At 39.2% G+C, this 16,437-nt stretch overlaps 3 protein-coding genes across 6 annotated transcripts; 1 reads left to right on the forward strand and 2 right to left on the reverse strand.

Moving 5' to 3' along the window:
• Nucleotides 1–166: 166 nt before the first annotated feature.
• scd (stearoyl-CoA desaturase (delta-9-desaturase)) lies at nucleotides 167–4,589 on the reverse strand. 2 transcript variants are annotated; one of them, XM_047032780.1, is made up of 6 exons: nucleotides 4,123–4,250; nucleotides 3,788–4,048; nucleotides 3,198–3,328; nucleotides 2,890–3,095; nucleotides 2,433–2,665; nucleotides 167–2,343 (listed from the first exon to the last, which is right to left on the reverse strand). In XM_047032780.1, exons 2-6 carry the CDS (start codon nucleotides 4,020–4,022, stop codon nucleotides 2,144–2,146), a joined length of 1,005 nt encoding a protein of 334 aa, XP_046888736.1. In that variant the 5' UTR covers nucleotides 4,023–4,048; nucleotides 4,123–4,250; the 3' UTR covers nucleotides 167–2,143. The 2 variants fall into 2 exon arrangements, with proteins under 2 accessions (XP_046888736.1, XP_046888735.1); XM_047032779.1 differs by lacking the exon at nucleotides 4,123–4,250 and adding an exon at nucleotides 4,360–4,589 and having other exon boundaries at nucleotides 168–2,343.
• A 4,206-nt stretch (nucleotides 4,590–8,795) lies between these two features.
• Nucleotides 8,796–12,785, forward strand: dnajb12b (DnaJ heat shock protein family (Hsp40) member B12b). Of its 3 annotated transcripts, XM_047032923.1 has the most exons (9): nucleotides 8,796–8,861; nucleotides 8,942–9,192; nucleotides 9,553–9,730; nucleotides 9,870–10,015; nucleotides 10,097–10,270; nucleotides 10,360–10,430; nucleotides 10,744–10,853; nucleotides 11,288–11,460; nucleotides 11,801–12,785. In XM_047032923.1, the coding sequence occupies exons 2-9, from the start codon at nucleotides 9,042–9,044 to the stop codon at nucleotides 11,920–11,922; spliced, it is 1,125 nt and encodes a 374-aa protein (XP_046888879.1). In that variant the 5' UTR covers nucleotides 8,796–8,861; nucleotides 8,942–9,041; the 3' UTR covers nucleotides 11,923–12,785. The 3 variants fall into 3 exon arrangements, with proteins under 3 accessions (XP_046888879.1, XP_046888880.1, XP_046888878.1); XM_047032924.1 differs by lacking the exon at nucleotides 8,942–9,192 and having other exon boundaries at nucleotides 8,799–8,861; XM_047032922.1 differs by lacking the exon at nucleotides 8,796–8,861 and having other exon boundaries at nucleotides 8,876–9,192.
• Nucleotides 12,786–13,849: 1,064 nt separating this feature from the next.
• ddit4 (DNA-damage-inducible transcript 4) lies at nucleotides 13,850–15,780 on the reverse strand. The gene is made up of 3 exons (XM_047031843.1): nucleotides 15,639–15,780; nucleotides 15,123–15,366; nucleotides 13,850–14,986 (listed from the first exon to the last, which is right to left on the reverse strand). Exons 2-3 carry the CDS (start codon nucleotides 15,313–15,315, stop codon nucleotides 14,493–14,495), a joined length of 687 nt encoding a protein of 228 aa, XP_046887799.1. The 5' UTR covers nucleotides 15,316–15,366; nucleotides 15,639–15,780; the 3' UTR covers nucleotides 13,850–14,492.
• Between the last annotated feature and the right edge of the window lie 657 nt (nucleotides 15,781–16,437).

Below are 16,437 nucleotides of genomic sequence, written 5' to 3' on the forward strand. Positions count from 1 at the left end.
GTCTGAATTTAAGTGTTCTGCCAAAGTTCTCATTATTCATTTAGCAATAGTCAAGAACTGAAACACAAACATTGGCCATTTTAGTAGATATGACTTTTTGTTTAGAGTTGTAACTATTTAAATCAGAACAAAAACTAGTCTAGACAAGTTTCAGCAACAAATATATTTATTACAAGTTCATTGAAAATATCTCTGAATTTTACTTCAGAAAATATTTAATATTGGACATTTATCAGAACAGAAGAACGGCCTTTTACTCCCCAGAACTTGACAAAACAAATACTGTTTCGGATAGTTGAAAACAACAAGGGTAATATATGCATGGCTTGTAGTATTATGGCCAAATTTTGGGTATTTTTGTTCAACAAGCACTTTAAGATGCTGTAGACATGTAAACTGTCCACATGCTTTCTCAAACCTTGATTGCACCTCTCATTAACATTTAATTGAAAATGGGGAACGTACATATCTAAATAAGGGATAATCTGGCATTCAATGAATTGTCATTGATCTTTCCTAATTCTTTTCACATATTGATGGTACTCTGTCACAGGATCAGGAATGGATGCAAGTCATAAGGCATTGGGTAGTTGTATCCTGACTTAGTTGGGTGTTTGTTCATCCTTAGACAAGTAAAAGGCTTCTCTTTAATGGCCCATCCACAGAATGTGCAAGATCAGTAATAAGTTCCAAAATGCAAGGATTTGTTTTTGTAAATAAACCATAAATACTAATAATAAACACAAACACAGAGAATCAATTTCAATTCACATACAACCAGAATTGACCTTGAACAATCTTGATAAATGTACTGTGAAACAACTCAATGCTTTATGGCATAATGTGGTCTTCTCCATGCTGTAACTATATTTTTCACAAGAAAATAACAAATTAGCAGTGAGAGAAAAGCCAAAATTGTCATGAAAAATGACAAAGGCCACACCGAATAACCTGTACAATATTGCAGAATGAGAAAAGCAAAATTTAGCTACAATGTCTAAATGGTTGATGGCAAGGCTGTAAAAGGTCCAACCATTGGCACATTCTGGAAACGTCACCAAAAAACAAGAAATCAATCACATTTCCATGCTATGTTTAAAGGTATGGAAGAAATACACCAAATGGCAGTTCACATAATTTAAGACAATAGTTTACTCTTGATACATAGTAAATTTGGCTGATTAAATTCCTTAACAGAAAGATTACTTGATTTTTTTTAAAAGTTTTTTTTGTTCTCTTGTGCCAGTATGCTGTAGAAAAAAGGATGGCAATCATCTCATTGAAAGCCCCATTGTTACATAGAATTGAATATTTTCCCATTTAAATAGTTCTAAGTAAATTTGTGATGCTAGAGCACATACCATACCTTAGAATATCTGACATTAGATTTTTTTTTGCCATTTACCCAAATCCAACTGGACCAGTTACAGGTTATCCTAGGTTTAAAGACTTGTAGTTCTCTTTTTCCCCATTTGTATCTCACCACACCCTTTTTGTCACTCATGATAGTAATTCAGTAATTTTGGCAGTTTACGTACTAAAACGCCCTCTATAGTTACAACCACAAAGAGAACATGTTTACTGTAAACACTTTGCTGTAAACTGTAACAATGTTGAAGAAAAACAAAGGCAATGGCATTGAAATAGATACCATACAATATATCCAATTAAATGGAACATGGTTTACATGTTTCAGTGCTGTTCTTTATTAATAATAAGCAACCATTGACCGCTGATAACAATAGAAAATAAGTAACCATTTCTTTCACTGCAGTCCTAAAGACGTGAACATTTGTCCAATCATTGCCTTTACCGCACTGGGGCACTATTGACATTTGAGCTATTTCAGTTCATGAGACCATGATCCAACCAGTAAAGAAAAGCTGGAGTGATTACTACACTAGGCGCTTCGGACAAAAAGATGTGACTTTACCTTCCGGGCCTATTCATATGACTGCAGCTGAAAAGAACCAAAAAGTTAAATGGTCCAAGTCCCCTCAGAGGCTAACATTCAACTTCAGAACTATGAAAATGTATAGCTCAAAAAGGAGTACGCCACCGTGACTAGCTACATGATAGTTAAATTACACTATACGTGTCATTGGTTTAATCTTGTTTCTTTTTCAATTTCACAGCAGTTCTCTTAGCCATTCCTATTGCTTCCGTCACCCGTGCGCTGGACTCGGGCCGACACCACTTCCTTGGACACCTTCTTGCATTCCTTGGCCAGGCCCAGGAAACACATGAAGTCGATGAAACAAGTGGTAAGGTTTAACTTGCAGCCAAACTCACTTGTTGCATAGTCATATGGGAACGTGTGGTGATAGTTATGAAATCCTTCACCTGGAGAGCAGGAGAAAGTTGTTTTATCTGTCCAAAGTAACAGAAAAGCAGAAACGTGAGTGAATTTGCATTTATTTATTTTTACATACCTATGGCACTGAAAGTGACAAACTTGTTCTCTCTGGGGTTGATGTTGTGGTCGTAGGGCCTATTCCCCCACAGGTGAGCAGCACTGTTGACTAGCCAGGTGGCGTTGAGCACCAAGGTGTACCTCAGCAAAGCAGGGATGAAGTACCCCACCCAGAGGGTCTCCCCCCACAGGTACCAAGGCACAAACATGGGGATGAAGAAGCACATGAGTAGCACAGACAGCTTGTAGTACCTACAGGAGACAATAAAGACAAGTCTCATCAGTATCATTCCACTATGGGAAAGTCCAGTCATTTGCATTGTAAAACAGCAACATTATGTTTTGTCACTCTTTTCTTTCTTTTTTTCCCCAAACAGGATTGAAACGGTAAACTGACATCTGAAAAAAGCATCATCAGTTTGAGGCTAGAAATGGGGTGAAGAAAGCTTTAACAGTTATAGACCAGGAGTACATACTTCCTTTGAAACATTACAACTTTGTCAGCCTTCAGGTCGCTGAGCTCCAACTTGCGCCCTTTTTCAATGACGTCCGGGTGTTTCCGCACCAGGAGCCAACCAATGTGAGAAAAGAAGAAGCCTCGGATGGCATTGTGGGGATCCGCATCTGTCTCCGAATATTTGTGGTGAACTCTATGGTCTCGAGCCCACTCATAAATATCATTCTGTTGAAACAAGACAAAATATCTCAGAACCTCAACATGTTTCACCACTGTTATTCTTCTTTCATCTTGTGTTTGACTAAAGGCATCTGAATGTTTGCTTACTTGAAAGGACATTGAGTTAGCAGTGGCAAGGAAGATTTTTAAAGGTAGTGAAGCCTTGTAGGACCTGTGACTCCATAGTCGATGAGCACCTGCAGTTACTCCTAAAGCACTAACTATAAAGCAAAAGAAAGCTGTCGAAGGGAGAAACCAAACAATCGTTACATTTGTTTCCATAGCAAGTCCATGCCATGCATCGACCATGTTACAAATAATTACACAACAAAAGAAATAGCTTTAGATAACAAGGCATACTGCATCTTGAAAGTGCATCATATACAACATAGGTTTTGTATTAGATTATTATACAATAGCAACTACTGCAAATTCTACAACATCTAGCCTAGTTACAACAGCAGGTTCTAGAAAACCAGGGTGGAGACTAGAAAAAGTCAGAGATGGCAACCATATAATTCACCAGCAGGGGAGGAAAGTAAGTAGGCAGCCTCCAGCATGGCAACAAATGACATACAGCTGTGCCCCTCCATGGTGAAATTAAACTACGCCATAAAAAATAAATGCCATTTTAAACTCCTTTCCATATGGTACTTTCATCTCATTTTAAATCGTTTAATATGTTATTCTGTACTCACACCAAACCAAGGTCAAAGGCGATGCTGATGGAATAAGGAAACCCCCATAAAGAGCACCTACGTGCAACAAAGTCATTAATATGACATTTTTCCAAACGATTGTCGTCGGGGGTTTAGGGCCTTCCTTTTCTTTGTAAGTGTCGTCAAAAGCATCGTCCCTCGTTTTCAGATTTTCTGAGGGGGCATCTCCTTTCCTCTGTCTCGCTCCTGGGTTCTCTGACTCAGTCTCAGTCATTCTCGTCGTGAATGTGCAAAGATGATCTGAAAAATGCATTAAGTCATTCATTATCCATAGCAACTCAGAATGAAGAAAACATTTGCAAATATGCACGCACGTGATTATTTATGTTGACTGCATTTCACTCTACTTCAATGCATTCGCTGGCCATCTTATTTCCTAGGCATGGTATAGCAACGCCATGAAAACGTCGGTATTGCTATTCGCTAACTCGCTTAACCCCATTCAACGCAACCTCGCTAGCAAACCCCAGCTGGCGGATGCTGACAGCTGGCGCAGTACACTATCTATGGCCTACTTTTCTTAATTTAGAATAAATAGCTAATGTACTTACCAAAATGCGGACTGAATACCCGCAGATACGGATGAGACCAAATATAAATAAACTGTAAACAACAACTAGGCTATGTCGGTCACTATCTTACTTGCAGCGTTCTTGCAGATGCAGTTCACCATTGACAGGGACACCATTCGCATTTACTGTCTCCAGAAGTAACGAGCGAATTTGAAGGCCTTTTATTGGACGAGATGTTTGATACCACCTTACTCATGACATCTCATTGGCCATCCTCCTATCTGCTGTTTTGTTCGTGACATAATTCATTTAGCAATTTTTGTTCGTGCCATACGCACATTTTCCATGCGTAGGCTAATTGCATAATAAATATTAAAGAGCTTAAAAAAATGTAAGTGTGTGACCGGGAATGAAAATGTCAAATTAACATTTTAAGAGTTTCCATTTGTTTAAAAATAGTTCAGCTACAACTAAAATCTTTATTGATGAGCAGACCAGAAGCAGACAATCTCACACCTGTATGATTAATTCCACGAGATGCTGGTGAATGTCACACTCCAAGCTCCACTAGGCTACTCGGCCGTCATTGGGTTAGTGATGAGAAAAAAAAGAAACATTAAATAAAGTGTGTAGGCTATTATATTTCCCCAAAACACAGTAAAGATAATAGGTTTTAATTGGATTTAGACCAATTGTACCAACAAAGAGTAGCTACAGCTCATAGTAGAGAATAAATGATAACAACAGCAGCCACTCTTCTGGAAAGGTACACAACATTTTTGAGTGGGGCTGTATGAATTTGTGCCCATTCAGCCAAAAGAGCAGGAAGGTATGCCAAACGTGCTTGATGGTTTAGGTCATGTGGTCTGTGCAGGCCAATTACGTTTTTCTACACAAAACTATAGACCAATTATTTGTTTGTAAACAATCGGGATGCGCGCGCAACGTGGCTGCAGAAAACCGGGAAAGGATAGCATTTTAAATGGCAAAAGGACCACACGGATAATACAAATAGTTAGGTTTAAAAAGACCAAAAGCGTCGAGGATGACATGCCTCTAGGAGAGAAAGCGATTACCCAATGATCTGTCGCATCAGAATTTTGATTTGGGTCACGAAAATCTTGAAATTTGAGTGAGAATGTCGCCCGGTACAGACCGCATAGTCGAGCGGCAACCATGTCTTCACGTCATGTCACAAAGTTCATAATTTTACACTTTTACAGTCAATTCTACATTTAAAACGTCTTTCAAGAGATATGGGAATTCTGCTTTTAGTCAGCTGGTCCGATTATTTTTCTGATTTGTTTAAACTGGCAATCTGAGTGAGACTACATCCCAGTTACACTGTTTTGACGTTAGCCTCAGTCAGACTCGCTCACTGGCAGTGTGCACAATGTTGTATTTCACTCCATTCTACACCAGAAACGTCAGGGAGGACTGCCTAATGTAGATACGAGTCTGGTGAAGATAGCCAGAATCTCGGATTTCTTTAACCTGTCTGTTTCATTCGTCATTTGCCTGAGAAAGCGACCTCCGTTAGCCAGGCTAGTTTTGCCCGATCACTTGGACAGGCTATCTAAGTGTATCGGGGTCAAGTGACTTTTGTGCAGACAAGTGAACGTAAATGTATTTGTCCAAAGGCCAAGAGCCTCAAAAAGTTAATATCAAGCCCTGCAATTTAGTGGCCAGAGATATATGATGACCTGAAAGACACTTCAAGAGTAATAGAACGGGGAGAAGTTCGTCTTTTGCAGCCCACATGCGCAGTTGAGACTGCTTGACAGTTGTGTGACGTAGGGTGATAATTGGTCTATTAAGCCAATTAACAATGGGGTCTTATATGAGGGTTATAGTGCCGTTAGTTCCAACCATAGAGTTAGGTTCCAACAGGTAGAAATATTATTGCTCAAGTATAATTTTACTATTCTGATTAAAACTTTGTGGCAACAATTTTGTAAGAGGCCCTTTATAATGACCCCTGCACTGTTCCGAGGTTCATACAGAAATTAAATTAAATATTAAATGTGAAATAAATGTGTCCACAAACTGTTATTGTCCATATAGTGAATACTGTTTGTATATCATATTTTTCACTGAACTCGTAGAGCTATCTACTGAAACTTTCCTTTTCCTTTTTTTTTTCCTTTTAACTTATATCCCTGTAAGATCCAAACATAAAAATAGTGTCAATTATTTTATTTTTTGTCAGATGATGTTGTAAGAGTCTTCTGATGAATATAAAGAAGGATTCATTCAAAAAATATGTTTTGTACGTTTTTAGGGAAACGTTGTAATAATGCAACATTGGGCCTAGTTGGGAGCAGAATTTCAGCATTTGCTCTCAAACTGTCAGAAAAAATACACAAAACAACTAATGGTTAATTTGGAGTGTGGATTGCTTACATAGCACTGTAACAGTACATTTCATTAATAATAATCAACCAACAGTCATATTTTGATGAATCAGAATATATGAGAAAAAAAAACTGGATAAATACTATAAAAACTGAATGAAAACTTCAAAGACCCCGGGGTCCATTGTTCACGTGCAATGGCAGTTCCTTTCCTCTGAAAAGCAGAGACGGAGATTGCACTTTCTGCAAAGCGTATTAGAATATCCTTTTATGCAGTGTCTGCAAGCGTCCACTCGTTGTCTTCATCGGAAATCTGCGACCATGTCCCTGCGCACATCTGTTGGTGGTTCACATGCTCACAGGTCTCTGAGGTGTCACAGTTGTCGATGTCAAAGGGCTCCCACTGGCTGAAGATGGCCGCCCTCTCCTTGGTGTGTTGACAGCTGTGTTTGTCAGGATGAGAGAGGAAGCTAGTTGCGCCTGAAACAGTCTCCTGTTCAACATATTTTTCTTGGGAATATTGAGAGCCTTGCAGTCCCGTTTGTGGAGGAGACAGGCATTAATCACAGCAATGATAATAGTGTGCCAGAAGATGTAACTAGCAGCGGCGCAATTTCATGAGGAACTTGTATTTGGCTCCAAATGAGTCCAGCAAATACACCGCCCATGTATTTGTTGTATGCTCCCACAATATGAGGTCTCTAAACTTCAATGTAAGATTTGGTGGCTTTGTTCCAGCGTTGAATCTTTCGCACAGGATCAATCACAGCAAAGGATGACACAAGTGTGACTGCCCTGTTGTCATACCACTTGACAGCGCATATGTTGTGGTTTGGTTGGCTTGTGTTGATTTGCTATGTCCTTACCATCATCATCACTAGTTGGACAATCAGTGGGTCTCTGATTCTCTTTATCCACTTCCTCAACATCTTCAACCACCTGCTCATCACTCGAATCACTGGTATCTGATTCCATGTCAACATCACTTTCTACATTTTGGATAGCATCAATGACATCATGCATACTGAAGTAAACTGTCCTTGATGGTGTCATTCTGAAATGGAAATAATAGTTAGAGTATGTTCAAGTATACCTAATTCCAATGCAAATGAATCTTATTCATGCAATACATTCCACTGAAGGCACACAATACTGTCTGGCTATCCTAATGTGCTTTCTACTTAACGTTCTAAAAGGAAGATACAACCCCCCCAGATCTCTTACACCCCATATTGCAGACCATTCACACTGGTCCCTGAACAATGCACCATACATGCAACCCCCACATTCCAAAACATTTACACTTGTCCCTGAACAACCATCCTCCAAAGCATTCCATAAAAAGTATCTACCTTGTGCAACAAGCATATTTGGGCAAACAAGCAAAATCCAGATTTAAAAAAACAGTTGACTATATTTAACTTCTAACAGAGAAATAACATTGATTTAGAAATCGTCAAATCTGGTCCAAACTGAAAATTATAACAAATGACCCATTTGTAAAGTGTGAATCAACAAATACGTTATATTTCTGTGGGTATTTATCCTGTATCTTAACATTGTACAGGTGTATTGTCTCCATGTAGAGTGCAAGGTGCAATTGCTATTTTACCTACCATTTTATAACGTTGGGTCACAACGTTGTAAAATTACAACAAAGACAAAACAAGCTGAAAATCAAATGTGATGCATGAATTCCACAATAACTTAGTATTTACATGAACTACGTATTCTAACAATCACCCAAAAAAGCATTTCATGGAATTCACTTACTTTAATGTTGAAATATCCAGTCCAATGAAACAAGGAGATTCGCTTCCAGGAAAGTTATACACATTTAGTATCCAATGGCATTGCAAGGCAATACAATAAGACCTAAGAAAGACCTATAAGGCTATGAAAATTTGGTCTTTAAACAACAACAAAATTGGGGAAAATGTGTTTTTTGGACAACTAAAGGTGACGTTGTAATATTACAACAAGGGGTCTTACAGGGATATACAGGGTTCCACATAACCAGAGAATTTCTAATATATCCTTAAACAGGCTATGACATAACTTAGAATCCACATATCTCACATCGCATCCTCTCCTCGCGTCATCAAAAAGCGCCCAAAACGGACATTTGGTTAAAATACCAGGCCATGCCGTTGGCGGAGCAACCTGCTACTATTTGTGAAAGGAAAGGTAAATTCCTCAGACATTTCTCAAAGAAAACAACTGGAATTACATGTCAGATTTTGACATGGGGCTTGTCTTTTTGTCAGGTTTATTTTTCTTACGGGTTGGGTAGTCACCGAAAATTTAAGGCAACGGGTGGGTACCGTGGACCAGCCCGGGCGTCTCAAACGAAAACCACCATAAATCATGCTTGGACCTGCTGCAATGGAAGTAAACAGGGATGAGGCAGAACGCTGCATTGACATTGCAATCACTGCCTTAACAAATAACCAACCTAAAAAAGCCCAGCGATTTCTAGAGAAGGGACAGAGACTTTTTCCGACTGAAAAGGCTAACGGTGAGCAGTTAGACATGCATGTGATATTACCATTATGCAGTGAGGATATCCTGGGGCACGCGTTGTCTGCTCCAGACCAGCATCCCAGATAGCTGGTTATGCCCGTTTTAACGTTATAGGTTATACGTTACTTATGATATTGACATTGTTGTCAACAAGGTAGTTCACAGCCAGTTTAATAGTTACTAATTATGTTACAAATTGCACACACTCAATCATTCTCAGCCACCAAAACCGGGGCCATACGTGACAGCCATTATGATAGCCCACTGCCTGGATATTTCTGACTCGGTCATACAGTTAATGTAGGTTTTGACTAAAACTGCCTCGTTTTCTTTAATTTGTTCTACCGTGTTTCAGCATTGCTGGAGTTGATTGCAAAGAATGGATTTGCCCCAAGCGAAAGTAACCTCTCAGGAGCTAGTGAAAGCACAGGTACTCGTCACTCAAAGCTTGGGGAAGGTGGGAGGACATCTCAAGAAGAAAAGGCTTCACATACCCCTTCATATACTTCAGACCAAATGGATGCAGTCAAGAGGTGTGTACAATTCAGTACCAGCTTAATGGGCTGTTACTGAATTACCCTGAGCCCTGGGTTATCCTGAACTCATGCTCTTATGCCTCAGCCCCACCTTAACATCACATATTCACTTAACCCTATCCCATTGTTTCTGCAGAATAAAACTATGTAATGACTTTTATGAAATTCTTGGAGTTAAAAAAGATGCCTCTGAAGATGATCTGAAGAAGTCATACAGAAAACTTGCATTAAAATTCCATCCAGACAAAAACCAAGCACCTGGTGCAACAGAGGCATTTAAAGGTAATAGCTACTCATGTTATCCACTATTATACCCATTAACATCCAGCCTCCCAGACTAAATTGTTTTTTTTTTCTCTACAGCCATTGGAAATGCATATGCTGTTCTGAGTCATTCTGACAAAAGGAGACAGTATGATCAGTGTGGAGAGGAAAGAAAGAATCTGTCGAGACAAGGGCAAACCAATGGGAACTTTGAGGCAGATATTTCACCCGAGGATCTCTTTAATATGTTCTTTGGTGGTGGCTTCCCATCAAGTGAGTCTTACCTGTGAAGTCAAAATTTCATTTGATCTTTTATTGAACATTTCCCAGATTTTTTATGGTACTACTTTGAAATTCTCAAGGTAATGCCAATGTATACAGCAACGGAAGAATGCGCTTTCAGAGACCAGAGAGAAGAGAGCGACAGAGAGATGTGAGTTTGTAGTTTTACGTGTTCATTCATTCAAAGTATTCATTGTTGGGCTCGCAAGTTTGGCAACAGGAACTTTGTATAAATGTTACATAGCGGAGGGAAACACTGAGTCACACTGAGATTTACTACTGCATTATGTTGTTAAATCAGATAAAAGGTTAAGTAATCATATGGAAGACGTATGTACGATTCTCATTGGCATTTATTGTGTAAAGTAACCAAGATTTGAAGTTAGTTTACAGGTAGTTGCAATCCACGTCTTGCAGTTGTCTTGATAGTTTTTGTTGGGGTGTGGGTTAATGGGGTTTTGCAGGGAGGCTTTGCACTCTTCATCCAGGTTATGCCTATCCTCATCCTGGTCATTGTGTCAGCCCTCAGTCAGATAATGGTCTCCAGTCCCATCTACAGTCTCAGCTTTCGACCGTGAGTGAAATCCTTACCTTCAGACACACATCAAGGAGATGTGGAGCGCTCGATTTAATTGCAATTCAGCTGTGTCTTCTTTCACAAGACGTACAACTGACATGCATAATGGTTATAAAGATGTAGCATAACAGGTCAAATCAGCCAAGGAACATTGCTCACTGTTTTAACGTTGGTAGCGTTTTTCTCTGGCACCAATGCTATACTGTAGTTTTATGCTATGTTTATGCTATTGTGCTGTAATCAGTATTAGGCTATTACATAATGTGATTATATGTTAGTGTATTAGTTAGAAGCTAACCAGTGAAGTGAACAGTTTGTACAAGTCAGTCTCTGTTACTGTCTTGTTACTGCCAAACTACTATTATTTCTAAGAGACACAATGTTGTATTCATGTGAACTCCAGTATAAAGTTTCTCTTTCCTTGTCTACAGGTCAGTAGGTCACACACACAAGAGGCTGACTGAGACCCTCAGGGTGCCCTATTACGTGGGCGATCACTTTACCAGGGACAACAAGGGAATTAATTTGAAGAACGTGGAGAGGAATGTGGAAGATGAATATATCTCCAACCTCCGAAACAACTGCTGGAAGGAGAAACAACAGAGTATGTTTGCTTTGAGACCCCTCTCAAACCTATCCTTGTATGATTTGATATTGCAAATATGTCATTATCATCATTTTGTATTATATTTATATTTCATAATTTCAAAGAAACTCATTCTTTAGATTCACACTCAGTATGTTTTGAATAGTTTAGTAATGCTGTTTTGACATGAGTAACACTTGATATGACACAGAAAATCCAAAATAGCAGTTTCCCTCTACAGCCATGTACGGTAAATGATGGATCTCTTTCACAATTGTTCTGATGCCTACTACAACCACAGTTTAATGCACATAAAAAATAACAGTATGTTTCTTTCTTGTTGGTTTGTCTCTTTCAGAAGAGGGCTTGCTCTACAGAGCACGATATTTTGGAGACAACGAGGTGTACCTTAGAGCACAGAAGATGGGCACACCAAGTTGCTCAAGATTATCTGAGATCACGACTTCCTTACATGGTTAAAGTATGTCCTATTGTAAGCATAGGTAAGCTCCCTAAACAGTTTGCCTCTGATCTTGTCCTCATGTCTTGCATCCCAAAATGTAATGTGAACAGCAATGTTTCCACAAAAATATTTTCCTTTTCACAGAATTTAATAAACAATAGCTTCACTAGCTGTAAATAGAAACGCTTTACCAAATTCACAACAATGCAGATGACATAAAAAAAACTATAGACAAATCTCAATTCTTGAGATTGTAGAGAAGAGGGTAAGATGCAGAGGAGAGTTGTTGAAAGGAAATGACACCCTGATACAGACCAAACACTTTAAATAAGTCATCTGAATGGCAAAGGTAACTCCAGATTCTGAGGAATTGGGCTCTATTTAGAAAATCACTGTTGTTAACTTTTGATTTTAACTGGAGTAGATGAAAAAAGGTTACAAATAATCTGGAAACTCTATAAAACTGGTAATATGGAGTGTGACCATTATCATAAATTAGCAATTGATAAACTGAGAATGCTTTATATTTATTTATTGGATCATATCAGTGAAGATGCAGACTCATTGAAGCTGAGAACTGTTTGCTGATACAACTTATTGTGTACATTATATTTGTAACTATGCAGGGATTTACTGTACATAAACTCATGAGGCATATACCTCTTTTGGCTTGCACAGATAATTTTTGATTTGTCTATTGAAAGTATGTGAACATGCAAGAGAAGAGTGTTTATTGTAGGATTCTATTTAATATGTTTTTTTGTTTTTATTATGAAAAATGAATACAGTTTAATTACAACACTAGTAAGTAAGTAGTTTTTGTCCAAAATGTATACTATGTTTTTACTCTTAAGTGATCAAATAAACATCGTAAATGCTGTATTGTAGTCATCATTCTGTATACGTGATGAGCAAAGCAAACACAGTTGGCAGTTGCACATAGCTGGATATTGAAGTAGCCAACAATGTACATGGCTCTGTGCACGTTCGCAAATGGTATTGGCTTGTAGGTGCCTCCCTGTACCACAAGAGGTTGCTATGCAAGTGTATATTACAAGTACTGGAACAATGCCTTTGTTCTCATTTGCCATCCTTTTCCCTGAAGGGACCATGTCTGCTTGGATAAAACAAAATACAGAGGCATTTGAGCACAACTGGGTGCTTGTTTTGGGAAATGGGTGGAAAACTTCCCCTTCCACTGAAGTGCTCACTCATCACTGTGTTCTGTACAGTAGAGTGGGGGCTGGCCCTCTTTGACTTGTCTGGTGTCTCTGTCATTGGTGTTTGTGTAATTGAGTTATTTTTGGTTTGACACCATCCTACCTTTTATGACACAAAAACGTAAAAAAGATACTGCTTACAATCACAGGACCTCTTTGTTGGCAGTTTCCACTGTATAAAGGCTTTTGAGGTTGCTGCTCCTGCTCCATGAAATTCTTAAATCTGACCTAAAGATGCCAGAGCATGTAGCACTGGGTGTGTTTAAAGATGTCGAACATTTTGGAGGAGGGCCTACTTGTCAGTGCTTTTAAAATTGTGAATCCTTTAATTGTGGCTATATTTACATTTAGTCATTTAGCAGACGCTCTTATCCAGAGCGACTTGCAGTAAGTACAGGGACATTCTCCCTGAGGCAAGTAGGGTGAAGTGCCTTGCCCACGTCTATTTGCACGGACGGGAATCGAACCAACAACCTTCTGATTAAGAGCCCGACTCCCTAACCGCTCAGCCACCTACCCACATTTATTGGCACTGGATCATATGGTTGCTGTGTTTTGCTATGTGTTTTAAATTTGTTTTGGCTTGTTGATAGTCTTGGCCAGACAATCCTTTTCCGTGTTGAATAAATAAAAACTAGGTTGTCCATAAGCCAGTAAACCTTTCACAGTCCACCCATAGTAATACCAAAGTGTAAAACATCCACAGAAAGGATGAAACATTGAATCTTAATAAAAAATCATTTATTATACGCAGTCAACATAAACATACAAAAACAAGTGCATGGTGGATATTTGAATATCAAATAAATAATGATGCACAGATGAATATGCCAGTTTGAAATGGGAGAAAAGGAACATTTCACTTCTGAAGAGCACATAGAAGTACTTCGTAACCTAGGCTTAATTTTTCTTCAATCAAAACTGTAAGAATTGTCCCTATTCTATTGTGTGCAATGCCACTTGACAAGAATGGCAAAATGACGAACAAAAACATCACAATGGTCTTACAAATTTACCATAAAGCTAGCTGCCACATCTAATTACAAAAGAAACTGAGGTAAACATATTGAACCCAGTGGTTCACAATTTGCCAAGCTGCAATAACACTCAAGAGTCTGGATTGAACCATTACTTGTGGTTGGCCACCATTTCCCCAAAGTACCTTCTACTCCCATTCCATTTCAGTACAATTAGAGAATAAAACAAATACATGTTAACAACTTTGTCTTTACGGTCAAGAAGAAAACATACGGTTATGTATGTAGATTTCAATACCAATGCTAATTTGGGAGCTTGGAATGGTATAATGAAAATTTACTTGAGTAAGAATTATGTCCAGTGCTTGGAAACAAGTCTCTTTGGGTTCCTTAGCACTCTTCTATAAGCAAGTCTTCGGAACTATACAGTTTCTTTTTGATCACTCTAAAGCCAGTGCTTAATCTAATGGCTTGCCTCATTACTGGAATGGAGGCAGACTTGGTAACAAAAAGCCCTTGGATTTTAGGCCACAGTCCCCTAGAGTCAAGCCTCAGAACAAGTGTGAGCTGAAAAGTGGGGACAAGGTAGGGGTCCACTGATATCTGCTCCACACTCTCGCACTCACTCCCCTGCTCCACACACAAGTCAATGAGCGCCCCCCTTAGGCCACAAGGCTCACTAGCTGCCAGGTGGAGGAGCTCTCGGCCGATGTGCTCTAGAAGCTTCTCTGGGATAAGCAGCTTGGAACACCTCAGGGTATGGTCCTTAGCTTCCCGCAGACTTCGGGCAATGAGATCAACAATGTTTTTCAGAAGGGTCTCCTCCATTGGGTCGTAAAACAGGTCCCCGTCAGTTGCAGAGATGTCAGAAGAAACATCAGATCCTAGATAGAAAAAACAGGATAAATGAGTACCCCATCTCCAATGGAATTATGACAGGGAAGCTATTCCAAAACAAAAAGCTATCAGAAGAACTACAAAGAATTATGCAGAATTGCTGAAGTTAAAGCTAGTATTCACCTGAGTCTGAGAGGTCGCTCCTGCTTCCACTGACAGAGCTGGAGTCAATGCTGCTGTTGGCTCCTGTATTGAATTCGGTCAATCGCTGTACTAGTTTCCCCCAGGAAAGACGTCTAGGAGAGCTGTCCAGAGGAGACGGGGGTGCGCTGGCACTGTCAGGGACGTTGGTGGTGGCGAAGTGAGTAGACATCATTTCCACCTCCAGTGTTTAATTTTTAGCTGCTAAGGACCATCAAGTTAGAGTCTGTTGAAATAAATATAGACATTCGTTAGAGTAACTAAACATGCTACATTTTGAATGTACGGAGACAGTTGAAACCGTTAAAACATTAAGCAATCAATATTAAAATGAATGGGGTTCTGGCTGCAGTCAGACTTTGCTGCCCAACCAGCTCCTTTGTTAAAGAGGGCATACAGTAAAACTGCATCAAGATGTCATCAGCTTGTTTGCCAGCTGGCAAGCCACACATAGCCTACATATTATAATATAAAATAAATCATAAGTAGGCTACTTACAGAAGTAAATGGAGAACTGTTTCCAGCTTGATGAGCTTTCAGAACAATAGTAGTGTTTCCGTGACTAACGTTTAATTCGGATCCCTCTACTGTTTCTTCTCAGTGCTTCGTTTTCCAGCTCTTTGTGCTTCTCTGCTGCAACAACAAGTCTTTATGCAGACTGTAGAAGTACACGCCCACGTTTCTACTTTCCAACCAATCAGAATCTAAGGTACGTCATCGATTCTGTGTTTGCCTAGTAACATGCCTGGAGAAAGAAGAGTGACAGAGCGAAAGAAAGAAAAAGAAGGGGGTTTTGGGAACCCCACTGTGATTTTTGTCGAAAATCTACAAGCCCAGACATGTAAACATTCAATAATCCGTAATGTAAATGTTTAGGGCTTTTTTTTCCGTGTGGAGACATGGAGTATACAAGTGTAAAACCTAGCCTACTCCAGAGCTGCAGATACACATGACATCATACCTTTCACATTTGAAAAATATTTTCTTGAGTAGCCTACCCTGCCCACACCGCAACAGAACAACCTAGACTAATGAAGAATGGTTTAAAGCACTGTTCTCAAAATGTTGACTACATTACTGTTTGATGTTCCCAAAATGTTGAGGAGAATTGCTGTTAACAGTATTGATGAAAGCATGCCACTATCTTTTAGATTAAGATTATTTCTTGAATTTCATAGTGATTTCATTTGTAAGTGCAAGACAGTTATTCACTGACAGCCAGAAGGATGGTCAACATTAATCAGATGTGCAACATTGATGTGTAAAATAGGATTTTGCATGATATGCAGCCAAACGG

The sequence above is a fragment of the Hypomesus transpacificus genome, chromosome 13, assembly GCF_021917145.1.
Source record: "Hypomesus transpacificus isolate Combined female chromosome 13, fHypTra1, whole genome shotgun sequence".
NCBI classification, from domain to species: domain Eukaryota; kingdom Metazoa; phylum Chordata; class Actinopteri; order Osmeriformes; family Osmeridae; genus Hypomesus; species Hypomesus transpacificus.

Excerpts from the sequence above, each read along its gene's own strand:
- scd (XM_047032780.1), bottom strand. The coding sequence starts at position 4,022 with ATGACTGAGACTGAGTCAGAGAACCCAGGAGCGAGACAGAGGAAAGGA. Across the intron at positions 2,666-2,889 it reads GTTGTAATGTTTCAAAGGAA|GTACTACAAGCTGTCTGTGC; the intron begins GTATGTACTCCT and ends TGTCTCCTGTAG. Across the intron at positions 2,344-2,432 it reads TGTCACTTTCAGTGCCATAG|GTGAAGGATTTCATAACTAT; the intron begins GTATGTAAAAAT and ends CCTGCTCTCCAG.
- dnajb12b (XM_047032923.1), top strand. The coding sequence starts at position 9,042 with ATGCTTGGACCTGCTGCAATGGAAGTAAACAGGGATGAGGCAGAACGC. Across the intron at positions 10,271-10,359 it reads TGGTGGTGGCTTCCCATCAA|GTAATGCCAATGTATACAGC; the intron begins GTGAGTCTTACC and ends GAAATTCTCAAG. Across the intron at positions 10,431-10,743 it reads GAAGAGAGCGACAGAGAGAT|GGAGGCTTTGCACTCTTCAT; the intron begins GTGAGTTTGTAG and ends GGGGTTTTGCAG.
- ddit4 (XM_047031843.1), bottom strand. The coding sequence starts at position 15,315 with ATGATGTCTACTCACTTCGCCACCACCAACGTCCCTGACAGTGCCAGC. Across the intron at positions 14,987-15,122 it reads GAGCGACCTCTCAGACTCAG|GATCTGATGTTTCTTCTGAC; the intron begins GTGAATACTAGC and ends TTTTCTATCTAG.